We start from the raw sequence: 16,168 nt of genomic DNA, 5'->3' as shown, positions 1-16,168 counted from the left end.
CGAGCCCACCCTCAGCACCCCCAGGATGGGGTTGGGGGTCTGAAGGAGGGGGGGGTGTTTGCTGCACAGCCGCCGTAAGCAGACAGACACACGGACACAGCCCGCACGCACAGACACAGTGACACAGAGACACGGGCTCACACGCAGCCGGTGACACAGCCAGCGGGACACAGACACAGCGACACGGGGGACCCACGGCAGCGCAGCCCCCCCGGGGATGCTCACACACACGCACGCAGCCTCCCGCCGCCACACGCCTGTGCCCCCCCGTGCTCACCCCGCGCCCTCCGTGACCCGAGCACCGCCGGAGCCGGGGGGAGCCTCACGCCAACACCGGGACCCCCCTTCCCCGGCCCCGGCTGCTTTGGAAGGGGGGGGGGGGAAGGCCAGGCCCGACCCCCAATGCCCGGTCCCCCCGGTGCGCGGCAGCCCCCGCACCCCCGCTTCACGCAGCCCCCGGTGCCCGGTCCCCCCGGTTCACGCAGCCCCCGGTGCACGGTGCCCCCGTCCCCCCCCCCGTCCCCGGTGCTCGGTGCCCCCTCCCCCGGAGCCGGCTCCCCCCGCCCCGCCATGGCCGCCGCCGCCCGGCATCGCCCGCGCTCCTCACCGCGACCTCCGGCCGCCGCAGCGGGACCCGCATCCGCACCGGGAGCAGCGGCGGCGGCGGCGGCAGCGGCGGCGGGCGCGGGGCCGGGCGGCGGCAGCGATCGCCAGCGCCAGGCAGCCACGGGCACCGGCGGCGGCGCGCACGGCAGCGCGGGCACCCGCACCGGGGACACGCATCGGGACCGGGCACCGGGAACACGCATGGGGACCGGGCACCAGCACCGGGGTCACGCAGCGGGAACAGGAGCAAGCACCCGGGGCACGCACCGGGGCTGCGGTCCCGCACCGGGGACCTGGACCAGGATTGGGCGCCCACAGCGGGGACACGCACCCGGACCGGGGACCTGCGCTGAGACCGGGCACCCACACCAGGGCTGCACCCACACCAAGGGACATGCACAGGGCATGCAGCGGTGCCCCGCATTGGGGACCCATACTGGGGACAGCACCAGCACCCATCCTGGCACCCGGAGCACCAGCCACAAGTGCACCCACACCTAGCACAAGGCCAGAACCACACCAGGGACACCACTGACACCGGGCACCCGGAGCACCCAGCACCAGCACCCAGCACCAGCACCCAGCACCAGCACCCAACACACAACACCCAGCGCCAGCACCCAACACACAACACCCAGCACCCAGCACACAACACCCAGCACCAGCACCCAACACACAACACCCAGCACCAGCACCCAACACACAACACCCAGCACCAGCACCCAGCACCCAAAACCCAGCACCCAACACCCAGCACCAGCACCCAACACACAACACCCAGCACCAGAACTCAGCACACAGCAGCCAGCAGCCAGCACCTAGCATCAGAACCAGCACCCACCATCAGAACCAGCACCCACCATCAGAACCAGCACCAGCGCCCAGCACCTAGCATCAGAACCAGCACCCAGCATCAGCACCAGCATCCAGCTCCAAGCACCCAGCACCCAGCACCAGTATCCAGCATCCACCACCAGCAGCTACCACCAGCACCCTACACCCACCACCAGCACCAGCACCCAGCACCAGCACCCTAAACTCGCCACCAGCACCATCACCAGCACACAGCACCAGCACCATCACCAGCACACAGCACCAGCGCAGGACCGGGCAGCGGTGGCCCCGCAGTGACCCCTGGTGGCCTCGGGTATGGGACCGGGGACACCCCCCCGTCTCCTTCAGCCCGCGAGGGGCAGGAGCCCCGCATCCATCCCTGCCCCATCCCTGCCCTGAGCTGCACCCAGGTCTCACGTCCCCAGGGCAGATGGGGCAGGGGCCGGCGCCTTGTGCCAGGCTCAGGCAGGGGTGGGGGGCCCCCATCAGCACCCATGGGACCCACCAGCAGCCTGTGCCCGTCCCAGGGTGTCCCACGTTGAGCCCTGGTCTCTGCCTGGGACCTGGAATGGGGGCCTGGAACTGGGATGGAAACATGGCATGGGGACAAGGACCCGGGACAGGGACCTGGAGCTGGGCCAGGGCCATGGCTTGTGGACATGGATGGAGCCACCCCGAAACAGGCGAGGAGCCCTGGGGGGATTCCAGCCCTCGAGCAGGGGGTGGCCATGGGAGAAGGGACCCCAGGGCTGACCGGGGGTCACTCAGGGACCCATGGGGCCAATGTCCTGTGCAGCCTGAAGCCAGGCCCCGTGTGCTCCACTTGGTGCTGGGGAGAGCCAGGAGGGAGCAGCAGGAGTGGGGCTGCCCCACTTGAGGGGGACAAGGCGGGGACTCCAGTGCCTGCAGCCCCGCAGAGCCAAGTGGGATCCATCCCATGGAGGGGAGCACCCAGACCCGGAGGGGGGGACACGGGCATCCCTCGGTGCAGCATCCCACGGGACTCCAGCGCCCGCTGCAGCCTTGTTTAGTCTGAGGAGGAGCACGGTGACCTTCGGCTGCTGCAGCACCCACAGAGGTAAACAGCCCGTCAAGGCCACCCCCGGGGGGGCCGGGGACACCCCGTGCTCCGACCAAGGTGAGGGTCCCCCCAGTGTGGGGTGCGCCAACCCCCATCACCCCAATTCACCCCTGCCCAGAGGAAGGTGGCACCCATGGGGGGACGCTATGGGGGTGCTCCCTCCTCCTGCCCCGCTTGTGTCCCCACCAAACCAGCTCCAGCTCTTCTGTTCTCCCCATAGATGGGGGGGGGTACAAGCAGGGTGCACCCCCCTACACTCCATTGGTGGGGTTCCGGATGCTTGGGACCTCCATGCAAGTTGTGGGGGGGGTGTGATGGGTGCTGACAGCAGAGGGTGGGGGGTCCTGGGTGCTGCTGGTGCAGGGCTGTGTCTGCAGGCACAGACGGATGCTGCCTGTGAGACCCCCCCAGCAGGGACCACCCGCACACATGCCCATGCACACACACACACACACACACACACACACATGGCCTCCTTGCACGGCCCAACATGGGACCACACACGCACACATGGAAGAGGGGACCGGAAGAGCAGCAGAGACAGGCGGACAGGCAGACAGACAGGCGGACAGACAGGCGGATGTACACACACCCAGGCTGCGGACACGCACAAACACAGGACACGAACACGCAGGGACCTGCAGCACACACAACACGGGTGGGCCATGTGAGCCCCCCGGGTGAGGGCATGAGGACACAGATGTGCACGCACACGCACACGCGTGGGCACTCATGCACACGCAGGGCTGAACCCATGCACGCATGGGCAGACACACACGTGAACATGGATGTGCGCACCCATGCACGCGCGGATGCACCCGCATCTGTGTGCCAATGCACATGTGCATGCGCACACATGTGTGGACCCGTGTGCGTACAGATGTGCACACATGTGTGCACTCGTGCACGCAGAGAAGCACACGGATGTGTGCACCCATGCACGCACGGAAGCGCCCATAGATGTGAACCCATGCACACACACACACGTGCAGACACAGGGGTGCGCACGCACACGTATGAACCCAAGCACACGCAGACGTCCACCCATGTACACACACACCCATGCACACACACAAGTGCAGACACAGGCGTGCACACGCACACGTATGAACCCAAGCACACGCAGACGTGCACCCATGTACACGCACACCCATGTGCATACCCGTGCACACATACGTGCGCACCCAAGCACGCACACACGTGCACCCATGCACACGGACACGCACACACGTGTGCGCACCCACACGGACACACATCGTCCCCCCCCCCCCGGGTGTGTGTGTGCCCAGACCGTGAAGGCGGGAGGCGGGGGGGGTCCCTCCTCCTCTTCCTCCTCCTCCTTCATCCCTCCTCCTCCTCCTCCTCCTCCCGCTCCGCTGCCCCTCCCGCCGCTCGGTGCCGGTGCCGGTGCCCGGGCAGCGCCGGCAATGGCTGGACGTGCCCGGGGGCGCTGCTGCCGCCGCTGCCTGCCGCTGCCTGCGCCGCTGCCTGCACCCCTGCGGCTCTGCCTGTGCCTCTGCTGCTGCCTGCTCCTGCCGCCCGCCGCCCGCTCCTGGAGCCCGGCCGTGCTGCCGCCCGCCGCCCGCAGGTACCGGCACCGGGGCACCGGGGCACCGGGACACCGGGGAGGGGGGGGGATGTCTGGGCACGGAGCGCAGGCACGGGGGAGCTTTGCGGGCAGCGGGGACGTGGTCAATGGGTACCGGGCGGCATCGGGCACAGGGTACAGCGGCACCGGGTACAGGGTGGGGGGCACCGGGTGCAGGGGTATCGCGGAGCAGGGACTGCTCGGTCTGTGCTGCTGGGGCTAGCGGGGCTGGGAAGGATGGGGGGGGGGGTACCGGGGTTTTCTGGGGGATACGGGAGCAGCAGGACTGACTGGGACTAACTGGGGGACTACTGGGGCTAGTAGGATTTACGGGGCCAGCATCACTGCTGGGCTTATCCAAGCATTCAGGGCTGGTAACTGGGGTTACTGGGGGTACTGGGCGCTCTGGGGCTGGTGGTGGGGGTCCTGCCCGTTCTGGGGGGCTGTGGTCCCCGTCCCGTCCCCCCCCCGTCCGGTCCCGGCGCAGCACAGGGGGTGCCGGGGGGGGGGGGGTTGTTTACAGGAAATCTTTGGCTCTGGCCGTGTCTCCGGCACCGGATTGCCGGGACCTCCTGGTTCCGCTCGGGTCGGCAGCGGGCAGAAGCTGCCTCATTTCCCCTTCCCCTCCCGGCCAAGCCCAGGAAGCCCCCGGCGCCTTGGCAGTGCCCTGCGGGGTCCCCTCGGGACACCCCAGCCTTGGACCCGGGCCCACCACCCTGCCGATGGCTCCAGGGAGCCCCCATCCCACTCCTTGGGCTAAGGCATGGCTGGGGTCCTCCGTGTCCAAGGGGGGGGGCACGAAGCCAACAGGATGCTCTTGGAAAGGGGTGGGCTTGGATTCGGAGCCAACCCCAAGGCGGGGGTGTGTGTCTGCAGAGCCCGGAGCAGCTCAGTGCAGGAGTGGTGGGCCAGGTCAGGCGAGGCAACGCAAGCCCCTGCATGCCAAGTCCTGATGCCCGCCAGCTCCTGTCCTCCCTCTGCCAGGAGGGAGGAGAAACGGTCTGGGATCCATTCCCATTCCCCATTCCCCATCCTCATTCTCCCTTCCCCATCCCCATCCCTCATTCCCCATCCCTATTCCCCCATCCATTCTCCATTCCTCATCCGCCCTTTCCTTTTCCCCATTCCTCATTCTCCATCTTCAACCCCCTTTCCCGAATCCCTATTCCGTTTTCCCCATTCCCCTTTCTTCACTCCCCTTTCCCCACTCCCTATTCCCCTTTCCCTTTTCCCTGTTCCTCATTCCTTTTTCCCCATCCCCATTCCTCATTCTCCATCCCCATCCCATCCCATCCCCGCGGGCACCCGGCACAGCCAGCGCTGGCACCGCTCCTGCACCCTCACCCTGCAGCAGCTTTGGCCACATCCCGTTGCCATCCGCATGGCGACCGTCCCCCGGGAGCCGGATGGGGGCAACGCTGGGGGGTGTCCCCGTGGGTTGGGGGGCGCTGGGGGTGCCGCTGCCCCCCAGGACCCCGCGGGTGGCAGCAGGAGCGCGGAGCGGCCGCGGCGGGCTCGGCGCTGTCGTGGCGCTGGCTCCCGTCCCGCTTGGGCTGGTGCCCGTCCGGAAAGCCCTGTGCCCCCCTGCTGTGCCCCCCGGCACCCCCCAACAATTGCGTGTGTCCCCCCCCCCCCCCAACCCCGAGCTTGCAGGGGCTGCGGCGGCCCCAAAACCTCGGGGTTTGACCCCAATTGCAGAGCCGAGGGTGCGGCCTTGGACACGGGGACACCGCTGTGCCCCCCCCTGCAGGGGGAAACTGAGGCTGGGCGGGCAGAGCCTGGCATGAGGAGCCCGAAGAAAGGAGCCTTTGTGTGGGGAGGGGTGGGCTGGGGGTGCGGGGGTGGGGGGGGCTCCGGGCCCTGCTCCAGGCCAGCCGGCGCCAGAGCCATGCCGGGTGGGAATGCTGCAGGAATGCGGGGCCCCAGCTCCACACACCCCACACCCCCCCCGGCGTGCCAGGGACGGGGCTCCTCATGGGCACCCCGAAAGCTGGTTTGGGGGGGGGTGAGAGGTAAGACCCCCGGGGATGGGGTGGGGGGACACTGCCAGCCCCACGGCAGGGCTGGTGGCACTGGGGGTCTCTCTTGCAGCAACTGGTGCTCCTACACGGTGACACGGACGGTGTCGTGCCACGTCCAGAACGGCACCTTCCTGCAGCGCGTGTTCCAGGGGTGCCGCTGGCCCCTGGCCTGCAGCGGGGGCAGGTGAGCAGTGACACCACCACCACCACCCCCCCAGCACCCCGGGATGCGGTGCTCCATCACCCCGGGATGCAGGGCTCCATCACCCCGGGATGCAGGGCTCCATCACCACAGGATGCAGGGCTCCAGCACCCCGGGATGCAGGGCTCCATCACCCCGGGATGCAGGGCTCCATCACCCCGGGATGCAGGGCTCCATCACCCCAGGATGCAGGGCTCCATCACCCCGGGATGCAGGGCTCCATCACCCCGGGATGCAGGGCTCCATCACCCCGGGATGCAGGGCTCCATCACCCCAGGATGCAGGGCTCCATCACCCCGGGATGCAGGGCTCCATCACCCCGGGATGCGGGGCTCCAGCACCCCGGGATGCGGGGTTCCAGCACCCCGGGATGCAGGGTTCCATCACCCCAGGATGCGGGGCTCCATCACCCCGGGATGCGGGGCTCCATCACCAGGAGATGCAGGGCTCCATCACCCCAGGATGCAGGGCTCCAGCACCCCGGGATGCGGGGCTCCATCACCCCGGGATGCGGGGCTCCATCACCCCGGGATGCAGGGCTCCAGCACCCCGGGATGCAGGGCTCCATCACCCCGGGATGCAGGGCTCCAGCACCCCGGGATGCAGGGCTCCAGCACCCCGCAATGCGGTGACAGCACTGCCCTGCTCTGTGCCAGCAGCTACCGCACCATGGTCCGGCCCATCTACAGGGTGAGCTACAGGACGCTGACAGCGCTGGAGTGGAGGTGCTGCCCCGGGCACAGCGGGAGCAACTGCCAGGAAGGTGGGAATGGGCTCATCCTGACCTGGTGCTGAGCTTCTGGTGCTTGCCAGGGGTGTCAGTCAGGGGCTGTGGTACCCCAAGGCATTGGGATTGCTGCTGAGGTGGGCAGGGTTGGGAGAAGTGGATCCATGGATGGATGGATGGATGGATGGATGGATGGATGGATGGATGGATGGATGGATGGATGGGTGGAGGGATGGATGGATGGATGGATGGATGGATGGATGGATGGATGGACGGATGGATGGATGGATGGATGGATGGATGGATGGATGGATACATGAATGGATGGATGGATGGATGAGTGGTTATATGGAAGGATGGATGAATGGATGGATGGATGGATGGATGGATGGATGGATGGATGGATGGAGGGATGGATGGATGGATGTTCCCATGGGTGGGTAGATGGATACTCTTTGGGTGGATGGATGGATGTTCCCACGGGTAGATGGATGGATGGATAAGTGGATAGACGGCTTGGCATGATGCTCTTGGGTGGGTGGGTGACATCCCTGTGTGTGGATGGATGGCAGCTGGATGAGATGAGATAGGCAGATCACTGTGGAGCAGTGGGTCACGGCTGGTGGATGGGTATGCCCCCATTAGGCTGGATGGGGACATGCAGGGGTGCGTGGGTGCTTGACTAGGCTGGGAATAACAGGAAAGGTCCCATCTGGTGGCATGGGCACTGCCACCTCTGCAGGGGGCCTCCAGCCTGCTCTTCATCCCCATCCTCACCCTCCTCCTTAGACCTCGCGGAGGGTCCCTATCCCATAGGGGCAGCGGCAGGCACCGGGAGCTCTGGAGCCAGCTGGGTGGCAGCAGCACAGGGGGATGTGGGAGGGCTCTTCCTCCTCCTCCTCCTCCTCCTCCTCCTCTTCTCTGTGCGCTTGGCTGAGTGCCCCACATCTGGCCCTGCTTAGCGCGGTGCTGCCCATCCCTGTGCATGGTGGTGGCACTGGGGCCATGGGGTGTTGTGGGGATGGGCTCAGCACTGGGGAGGGAGTTGGGGGGGGGGGATTGGGGGCTCTGAACCCCCATTTCCTGCCCCCCCCCTTTCTGAGCAGAGGCTCCCACCTTCCTGTCCCTGCGGGGCTCCGGCCGCCCCAGCCCTGCCCCACGGCGCCCCCTCCTGCGCCCCACGGCTTTCTCAGGTGGGTCCAGCCCCACGGCACCCATATGGGTGAAGGGGGGGGTGGGGTGCTCTCCACCCCACCGCTGTGCCCCCCGCTTTGCCCCCCATAGGGTGCCTGAACTGCAGCCGTGTTGGGGAGCTGACAGCCCGGCTCGCCACGCTGGAGGCGCAGGTAAAGCCATCACCGTGCCACCGACCTGGGGTCCTGTCCCCAGCCCGGGTCCCGGGTCATGGTGCTCCCCTTCGGTGGGTGCAGCACCCCGGGGGGGTCACCTACAGCACCCAATCCTGCTGTCCCCTGTCCCTGCAGGTGGCCCGGCTCTCAGTGTCGGACCCCCCCAGCACCACCCCAGCACCCAAAGGCAGCGCCCTGGGCAGGGGGGCAGAGATGGGGCAGCTCTGGGGGTCCCCGGCTGCCCGCGGGAGCCCTGGGGATGATGGTAAGGAAGGAGCTGCCCCCCCCCAACCCCACATCCTGTCCCTGCCCTGTGGTGACAAGGACCCCCCCTGTGGCAGGGGGCGGTGGCAGTGCCAGTGCCCTGGAAACTCAACCTGGTGTTGTTAATGTTTGGGGGGCACCTTGGGACACCCCTCTGGGGAACCCTCAGTCCCACTCCAGTGTCCCATCCCATCCCCATCTGCATCCCCATCCTCATCCTATTTCCATCCCCATCTCCATTTCCATCCCCGTTTCCATCCTCATCTCCATCCCCATCCCATCTCCATCTATATCCCCATCTCCATCCCCATCCCATCCCCATTCCCATCTCATGCCCATACCCATTCCCATCCCCATGCCCATCCCATCCCCATCTCCATCCCCATTCCCATCCCATCCCATTCCCATTCCCATCCCCATCCCCATCTCCATCCCAGTCCCCATCCCCATTCCATCCCCATCCTATCTCCATCCCCATCCCCATTCCCATTCCCATCCCATCCCCATTCCCATCCCCATCCCCATCTCCATCCCAGTCCCAATCCCCATTCCATCCCCATCCTATCTCCATCCCCATCCCCATTCCCATCCCCATCCCATCCCCATTCCCATTCCCATCCCCATTTCCATCCCAGTCCCAATCCCCATTCCATCCCCGTCCTATCTCCATCCCCATCTCCACCTCCATCTCCATCCCATCCCCATCACCAACCCGTTCCCACCTCCATCCTAATCACAGTCCCCATCCCATCCCCATCCTATCTCCATCTCCACCCCATCTCCATCCTCAGCCATGTCCCAGTCCCACCCCCATCCCCATCCCCATCCTATCTCCATCTCCACCCCATCTCCATCCTCAGCCATGTCCCAATACCACCCCCATCCCCATTCCCATTCCCATCCCACTCCCCAACCCCCTTTCCATCCCTATCCCCATTCCCATCCCATTCCCCATCCCCATTCTCATCCCAGTCCCATCCCCATTCCCATCCCATTCCCCATCCCCATTCTCATCCCAGTCCCATCCCCGTTTCCCTCCCTATCCCCACTCCCACCCCATCCTCCTCCCCATTCCCATTCCCATCCCCATTCCCATCCCCGTCCCAATCCCCATTCCATCCCTGTCCTATCTCCATCCCCATCTCCACCTCCATCTCCATCCCCATCTCCACCTCCATCTCCATCCCATCCCCATCACCAACCCGTTCCCACCTCCATCCTAATCACAGTCCCCATCCCATCCCCATCCTATCTCCATCTCCACCCCATCTCCATCCTCAGCCGTGTCCCAATACCACCCCCATCCCCATCCCCATCCTATCTCCATCTCCACCCCATCTCCATCCTCAGCCATGTCCCAGTCCCACCCCCATCCCCATCCCATCCCCTGGGATATTTGGCCACACGTGGGGACCAGAGTTCGGGGGGAAGGGGGGGTTGGATGTTGAAGGGCCTCAGGCTTTCCTCCCCCCCCCCCCCCCCCCAATGCTTTGGTTTGGGGCAGGGTGGGGGCACCAGCCCTTGGGGTGCCCCTTGGACCAATGCTTTCTCCAGGGGGGTGCTGGGGAAGGCACCCACAGAGGGAGGTCCCGGGTGCTCCCCTAAGGGTGCTGTTGGCTGCAGGGAAACCTGGCGCCAGGGCTCCCCCCGGCCCCAAGGGGGATGCAGGAGGACGGGGACCATCGGGAATTCCGGGGGTGAAGGGGCCGATGGGGCCACCAGGTAAGGGGGGACCGCCCTGGGGGGGATCCATCCCGGTGCTGGCTCCGGCCAGGGCAGATCTCGGGGGTCCCTGCAGCAGTTTTGGGGCTCAGCTCCAGGCATTGGGGTTCAACAGGGACCCCCCCAGCCTTCACCCTCCTGTTCCTCCCTGCAGGCCCCCCTGGTCCCCCAGGACCACCCGGCAGGGATGGAGCCAGGGGGGATCCTGGAGAGAAGGGGTCACCCGGGCCCCCCGGACCCCCTGGGCCCCCTGCGCCTGTGGGGCCAGTGGTGCCCCGCACCCAGCCCAGTAAGGGATGAATGGGATGGGGATGGAGATGGGGATGGGATAGGGATAAGGATGGAGATAGGGTTGGGGATGAGGATGGGGATGGGATGGAGATGAAGATGGGGATGGGGATAAGGATGGAATGGGGATTGGGATAGGGATTGGGATGGGGATAAGGATGGGGATAAGGGTGGAATGGGGATTGGGATAGGGATTGAGATGGGGATTGGGATTGGGATGGGGATAAGGATGGGGATGGAAATGGGATAGGGATGAGGATGGAGATAGGGTTGGGGATGAGGATGGGGATGAAGATGGAGATGGGGAGGAAGATGGGGATGGGGATGGGGATGGATATGGAGATGAGGATGGGATGGGGATGAAGATGGTGATGTGGATGGGGATGATGGGGATGAAGACAGGGATGGGTTAGGGACGGATTAGGGATGGGATAGGGATGGAGATGGGAATGGGGACAAGGACGGGGATTGGGATGGGATGGGGATGGGATTGGGGTTTATGGGGTCCCCTCCCCATGCTGCCCCTCCCCATTTCCCCCCAGGGGACCCGCTCCTGACCAACACCGTCACTGAAGCTGCCGGGGGGATCGTGGGCCCCGCCGGACCCCCCGGACCCATGGGGCCAATGGGTGCGTGTGTCCCCCCCATCCCCACCCCATCACTTTGGGGGTGTCCCTCTGTGGGGCTCCCTCCCAGTGCCAACCTGAGCCGTGCCTCCTCTCCTGCAGGTCCTCCCGGTCCCCCCGGTCCCATCGGGCCCCCCGGCCCCCCAGGACCCGATGTAAGTACTTGGGGGGGGGGGGGGGCACGGGGTGGGCTCAGCCCCATCGCATCCCCCCCACCCCATGGCTGATGGCTCCTTGTCCTTGCACAGGGCAGAGCCGGAGCTCCCGGCCCCCCCGGGGACAAGGGGGACAGGGTGAGTGTGGCACAAAGGGGGGGTCTCTGTGAGCATCCCCATGGGGCGGGGGTGTCTGTGCCCCCCCCAGGGTGCTGACTGGCTCCTGTCCCCTGCAGGGTCCCCAGGGCCCCCCCGGCAGCCGCGGGCAGGATGGGGCACAGGTACAGGGCTGGGTCGGGACCCCCCCTCCCGCTACCCCCCCCCCGTGCTCCCCCCCCACTTCCAGACCCCCTCCTCTCTGTGTTTCAGGGTGACAGAGGCCCCAGGGGCGAGCCGGGGGACAGGGGCACCTGGGTGAGTGATGGGGGGCACGAGCTGGGGGGGGGGGTAGGGACCCCAACCCTGCTCCCCCTCGGGACCCCAATGGGGACATCCCCAGTGCCGTGTCCCATCCCCATCACCCCACTGCCCGGTACCAGCGAGGCGATGGGGATGGGGTGGGCACCCGTGTCCCCTCCGTGCCCCACACCGGGGGGGTGTCCCCGGGTCCATGTGTGGGTCCGGGCCCCCTGAGCCGGTGCCTGTGCTCTGGCAGGGGGAGGGCTTGCACCAGCTCCGCGAGGCGCTCAAGATCTTGGCAGAGAGGGTTCTAATCCTGGAGACCATGATCGGGCTCTACGGTGAGTGGGTGACGTCATCGTGATGTCATCGCCCATGCCGTGGTGGCGTCATGGCACCCCAGGACCCCCCCCTTGGGGACCAACCTGTGTCCCCCCAGGCAGGTTGGGGACGCATCCATGGGGCTCCGTGGGCTCCTGGAGCACCCCAATGGGACCTGCACATGCAGGGGACAACCATGTCCCCAGCAGCACAAGGGGCCCCCGGCCCCCAGCCTGGACCCATTGAGATGGGGGGGGCCCCGGCACCCCTATGAGAGCAGGAGGACACTGGAGACCTGGCACCCTGGGCCATGGCACCCCAATGCTCTGCCGCCGCGCTCTGCTTTGTCACCCTATGTCACCTTATGTCACCCCATGTCACCCTATGTCACCCCATGTCACCCCATGTCACCCCATGTCACCCTATGTCACTCTATGTCACCCTGTGTCACCCTGTCACCCTATATCACTCTATGTTGCCCTACATCACCCTGCGTCACACTGTCATGCTATGTCACCCTATGTCACCCCATGTCACCCTATGTCACTCTATGTCACCCTGTGTCACCCTGTGTCACCCTGTCACCCTATATCACTCTGTCACATTGTGTCACCCCGTGTCACCCTATGTCACCCTGTGTCACCCTACGTCACCCTGTGTCACCCTGTCACCCTGTGTCACCCTGTCACCCTATATCACTCTATGTTGTGCTATGTCACCTTCTGTCACCCCATGTCACCCTATGTCACCCTATGTCACCTTATGTCACCCCATGTCACCCTATGTCACCCTGTGTCACCCTGTCACCCTATATCACTCTATGTTGCCCTATGTCACCCTGTGTCACCCCATGTCACCCTATGTCACCATATGTCACCTTATGTCACCCCATGTCACCCTATGTCACTCTGTCACCCTGTGTCACCCTGTCACCCTATATCACTCTATGTTGCCCTATGTCACCCTGTGTCACCCCATGTCACCCTAAGTCACCTTATGTCACCCCATGTCACCCTATGTCACTCTGTCACCCTGTGTCACCCTGTCACCCTATATCACTCTATGTTGTGCTGTCACCTTGTGTCACCCCATGTCACCCTGTGTCACCCTATGTCGCCCTATGTCACTCTATGTCACCCTGTGTCACCCTGTCACCCTATATCACTCTACGTCACCCTATGTCACCCTGTCTCACCCCATGTCACCCCTATCACCCTCTGCTGCCAACGCCGCTGCTCTCTGCTCTCTCACTCTCCCCCAGGCCAGTAGCTCCCATCCTCCTTGGAGCAGGCCCGGCTGGAGGCCCTGGGCACCCTGCTGAAGCCTTCATCGGGCCAGGTAACCTCTTCCTCCTCCCTCCTGCATGAGCTGGGGCTCCCCATGGCTGCGGGCATGGAGCAACGAGGGCTGCAGTGCATGGAGAGGTCCTTGGGGCACCCCCAGGCCAAGGGTGGCCATGGAGAGCCTCTTGGGTTGAGAGATAACCATGGAGAGCATCTTGGGTTGAGAGATAACCATGGAGAGCATCTTGGGTTGAGAGATAACCATGGAGAGCATCTTGGGTTGAGAGACACCATGGAGAGCATCTTGGGTTGAGGGACACCATGGAGAGCATCTTGGGTTGAGAGATAACCATGGAGAGCATCTTGGGTTGAGAGATAACCATGGAGAGCATCTTGGGTTGAGAGACACCATGGAGAGCATCTTGGGTTGAGAGACACCATGGAGAGCATCTTGGGTTGAGGGACATCATGGAGAGCATCTTGGGTTGAGAGATAACCATGGAGAGCATCTTGGGTTGAGAGACACCATGGAGAGCATCTTGGGTTGAGGGACACCATGGAGAGCATCTTGGGTTGAGAGACACCATGGAGAGCATCTTGGGTTGAGGGACACCATGGAGAGCATCTTGGGTTGAGGGACATCATGGAGAGCATCTTGGGTTGAGGGACATCATGGAGAGCATCTTGGGTTGAGGGACACCATGGAGAGCATCTTGGGTTGAGGGACACCATGGAGAGCATCTTGGGTTGAGGGACATCATGGAGAGCATCTTGGGTTGAGAGATAACCATGGAGAGCATCTTGGGTTGAGAGATAACCATGGAGAGCATCTTGGGTTGAGGGACACCATGGAGAGCATCTTGGGTTGAGGGACATCATGGAGAGCATCTTGGGTTGAGAGACACCATGGGGAGCATCTTGGGTTGAGACACCATGGAGACCATCTTGGGCCTGAGGGACACCATGGAGCTCCTCTTGGGTCACAGGAGACACCATGGAGAAAATCTTGGGTTGAGAAATAACCATGGAGACCCTCTTGGCTCAGAGGGAGCCCCTAGAGTCTTCTTGAGGGACACCAAGGAGAAGCCCATGGGTTGAGGGACACCATGGAGAGCATCTTGGGTTGAAGGGAAACCTTGGAGCTCCCCAATGGATCCTTTAGTCCTGGAGGATTAAACCGTGGACGTGTAACCATGGAGAACCTCTTGGATTGAGAAACAGCCATGGAGAACCCCTTGGGCCATGGAAAGCCTGGAGCTTCCCAAGGACCAAGGACGACCACAGATCCCTTCTCAAACCAAGGGACACCATGGAGCACCCCTGGATTGGGATAGACACCCATGGAGCTCCCATTGGACTGGGATAGACACCTATGGAGCCCTCCTTGGATTGGGATAGACACCCATGGAGCTCCCCTGGACTGGGGACATCATGGAGAGCACTTGGAGCTCCCATTGAGATTTGGGATAGACACCCATGGAGCTCCCATTGGATTGGGCCTAGACACCCATGGAGCTCCCATTGGATTGGGATAGACACCCATGGAGCTCCCCTGGACTGGTATAGACACCCATGGAGCTCCCATTGGATTGGGATAGACACCCATGGAGCTCCCATTGGATTGGGATAGACACCCATGGAGCTCCCATTGGATTGGGATAGACACCCATGGAGCTCCCCTGGATTGGGATAGACACCCATGGAGCTCCCATTGGAACGGGATAGACACCCATGGAGCTCCCATTGGATTGGGATAGACACCCATGGAGCTCCCATTGGATTGGGATAGACACCCATGGAGCTCCCATTGGACTGGGATAGACACCCATGGAGCTCCCATTGGACTGGGATAGACACCTATGGAGCCCTCCTTGGATTGGGATAGACACCCATGGAGCTCCCATTGGATTGGGATAGACACCCATGGAGCTCCCATTGGACTGGGATAGACACCCATGGAGCTCCCATTGGACTGGGATAGACACCCATGGAGCCCCTTTGGCCGGAGGGACCCCACATGCCCCCCATGCCCTGCGCCCCCCATGCCTGCTCACCCAGTGGGGGGGCAGCTGATGCCCCCCCATCCCACCCCCCCCTCCAGCTATGCTTTGCAGGGTCACACCTCGGGGTGCCAGGGCCGGGTGCCAGCAGTGGGGTCCCTCTGTGTGTGCCCCCCATCCCAATGTGGGGATCCCTGCACAATGACCCCCATTTGGGGGGCAGGAATCGTCGTCGTCGTTCCCCCCCCCCCCCCTTGGGTGGCTTTTGGGGGTCTCATTGACACCTCTTCCCTTTCCCCCCACAGAGTCAGAGCCCGGCTCCGGCGCTGCCCCCCCCCGGAACAAGCGTGGCCATGGCCACCGCCCCCCGTACCCCATCGTGACCCCCCACCAGCGGCCCCCCCATGGCCACCAGTGACACAGCCTTTGGGGGGGGCACCCACTGTCACCCCCCCGCTGCCGTGCTCTGTGGGGCGGGCAGATTTGGGGTGTCCCCCCCCTTCCAGTGCCCCCTCTTGGTGCTAGCTGGTGGCACGGCGCCAGCCCCCCCCATGCTTTGCTTGACATCCCCCCCCCCCCCAAGATGGGGACACAAAGGGGTGAATGGGGGTCCCCTCCTTGTCCCTTTTATACCCCCACCCCAATGGGCAGCTCGGGGGGGGGGGGATTATTCCTTCCCATTCCCCTCTCCATGGTGAGCCC

The 16,168-nt window shown here is 64.5% G+C and overlaps 1 protein-coding gene across 9 annotated transcripts; it reads left to right on the top strand.

Annotated features, from left to right (window-relative positions):
- The first annotated feature begins 3,865 nt into the window (after nucleotides 1-3,865).
- On the top strand, nucleotides 3,866-16,125 carry EMID1 (EMI domain containing 1). Of its 9 annotated transcripts, XR_009967107.1 has the most exons (16): nucleotides 3,868-4,109; nucleotides 6,201-6,314; nucleotides 6,989-7,095; nucleotides 8,166-8,252; nucleotides 8,344-8,405; nucleotides 8,544-8,673; nucleotides 10,296-10,394; nucleotides 10,549-10,683; nucleotides 11,225-11,311; nucleotides 11,411-11,463; nucleotides 11,557-11,601; nucleotides 11,700-11,744; nucleotides 11,833-11,877; nucleotides 12,119-12,203; nucleotides 13,445-13,521; nucleotides 15,772-15,892. XR_009967107.1 is itself a non-coding variant. In XM_062631108.1 (15 exons), exons 1-15 carry the CDS (start codon nucleotides 3,949-3,951, stop codon nucleotides 15,882-15,884), a joined length of 1,368 nt encoding a protein of 455 aa, XP_062487092.1. In that variant the 5' UTR covers nucleotides 3,868-3,948; the 3' UTR covers nucleotides 15,885-16,124. The 9 variants fall into 9 exon arrangements, 7 of the variants coding, with proteins under 7 accessions (XP_062487098.1, XP_062487096.1, XP_062487095.1 ...); XR_009967108.1 differs by lacking the exon at nucleotides 11,833-11,877; XM_062631108.1 differs by lacking the exon at nucleotides 13,445-13,521 and having other exon boundaries at nucleotides 15,772-16,124.
- The last annotated feature ends 43 nt before the right edge of the window (nucleotides 16,126-16,168 follow it).

This window comes from Pezoporus occidentalis, unplaced genomic scaffold, assembly GCF_034315485.1.
Source record: "Pezoporus occidentalis ecotype Australia unplaced genomic scaffold, CSIRO_AGI_Poc_V1 ctg37, whole genome shotgun sequence".
Taxonomy (NCBI): domain Eukaryota; kingdom Metazoa; phylum Chordata; class Aves; order Psittaciformes; family Psittacidae; genus Pezoporus; species Pezoporus occidentalis.
Note: the sequence above shows the minus strand (reverse complement) of the source record. Positions and strands in the feature narration are given on the sequence as shown.

Coding starts and splice junctions, on each gene's coding strand:
- EMID1 (XM_062631108.1), top strand. CDS start 3,949: ATGGCTGGACGTGCCCGGGGGCGCTGCTGCCGCCGCTGCCTGCCGCTG. Junction 11,602..11,699: donor CCGGGGACAAGGGGGACAGG/GTGAGTGTGGCA, acceptor TGTCCCCTGCAG/GGTCCCCAGGGCCCCCCCGG. Junction 11,745..11,832: donor GCGGGCAGGATGGGGCACAG/GTACAGGGCTGG, acceptor TCTGTGTTTCAG/GGTGACAGAGGCCCCAGGGG.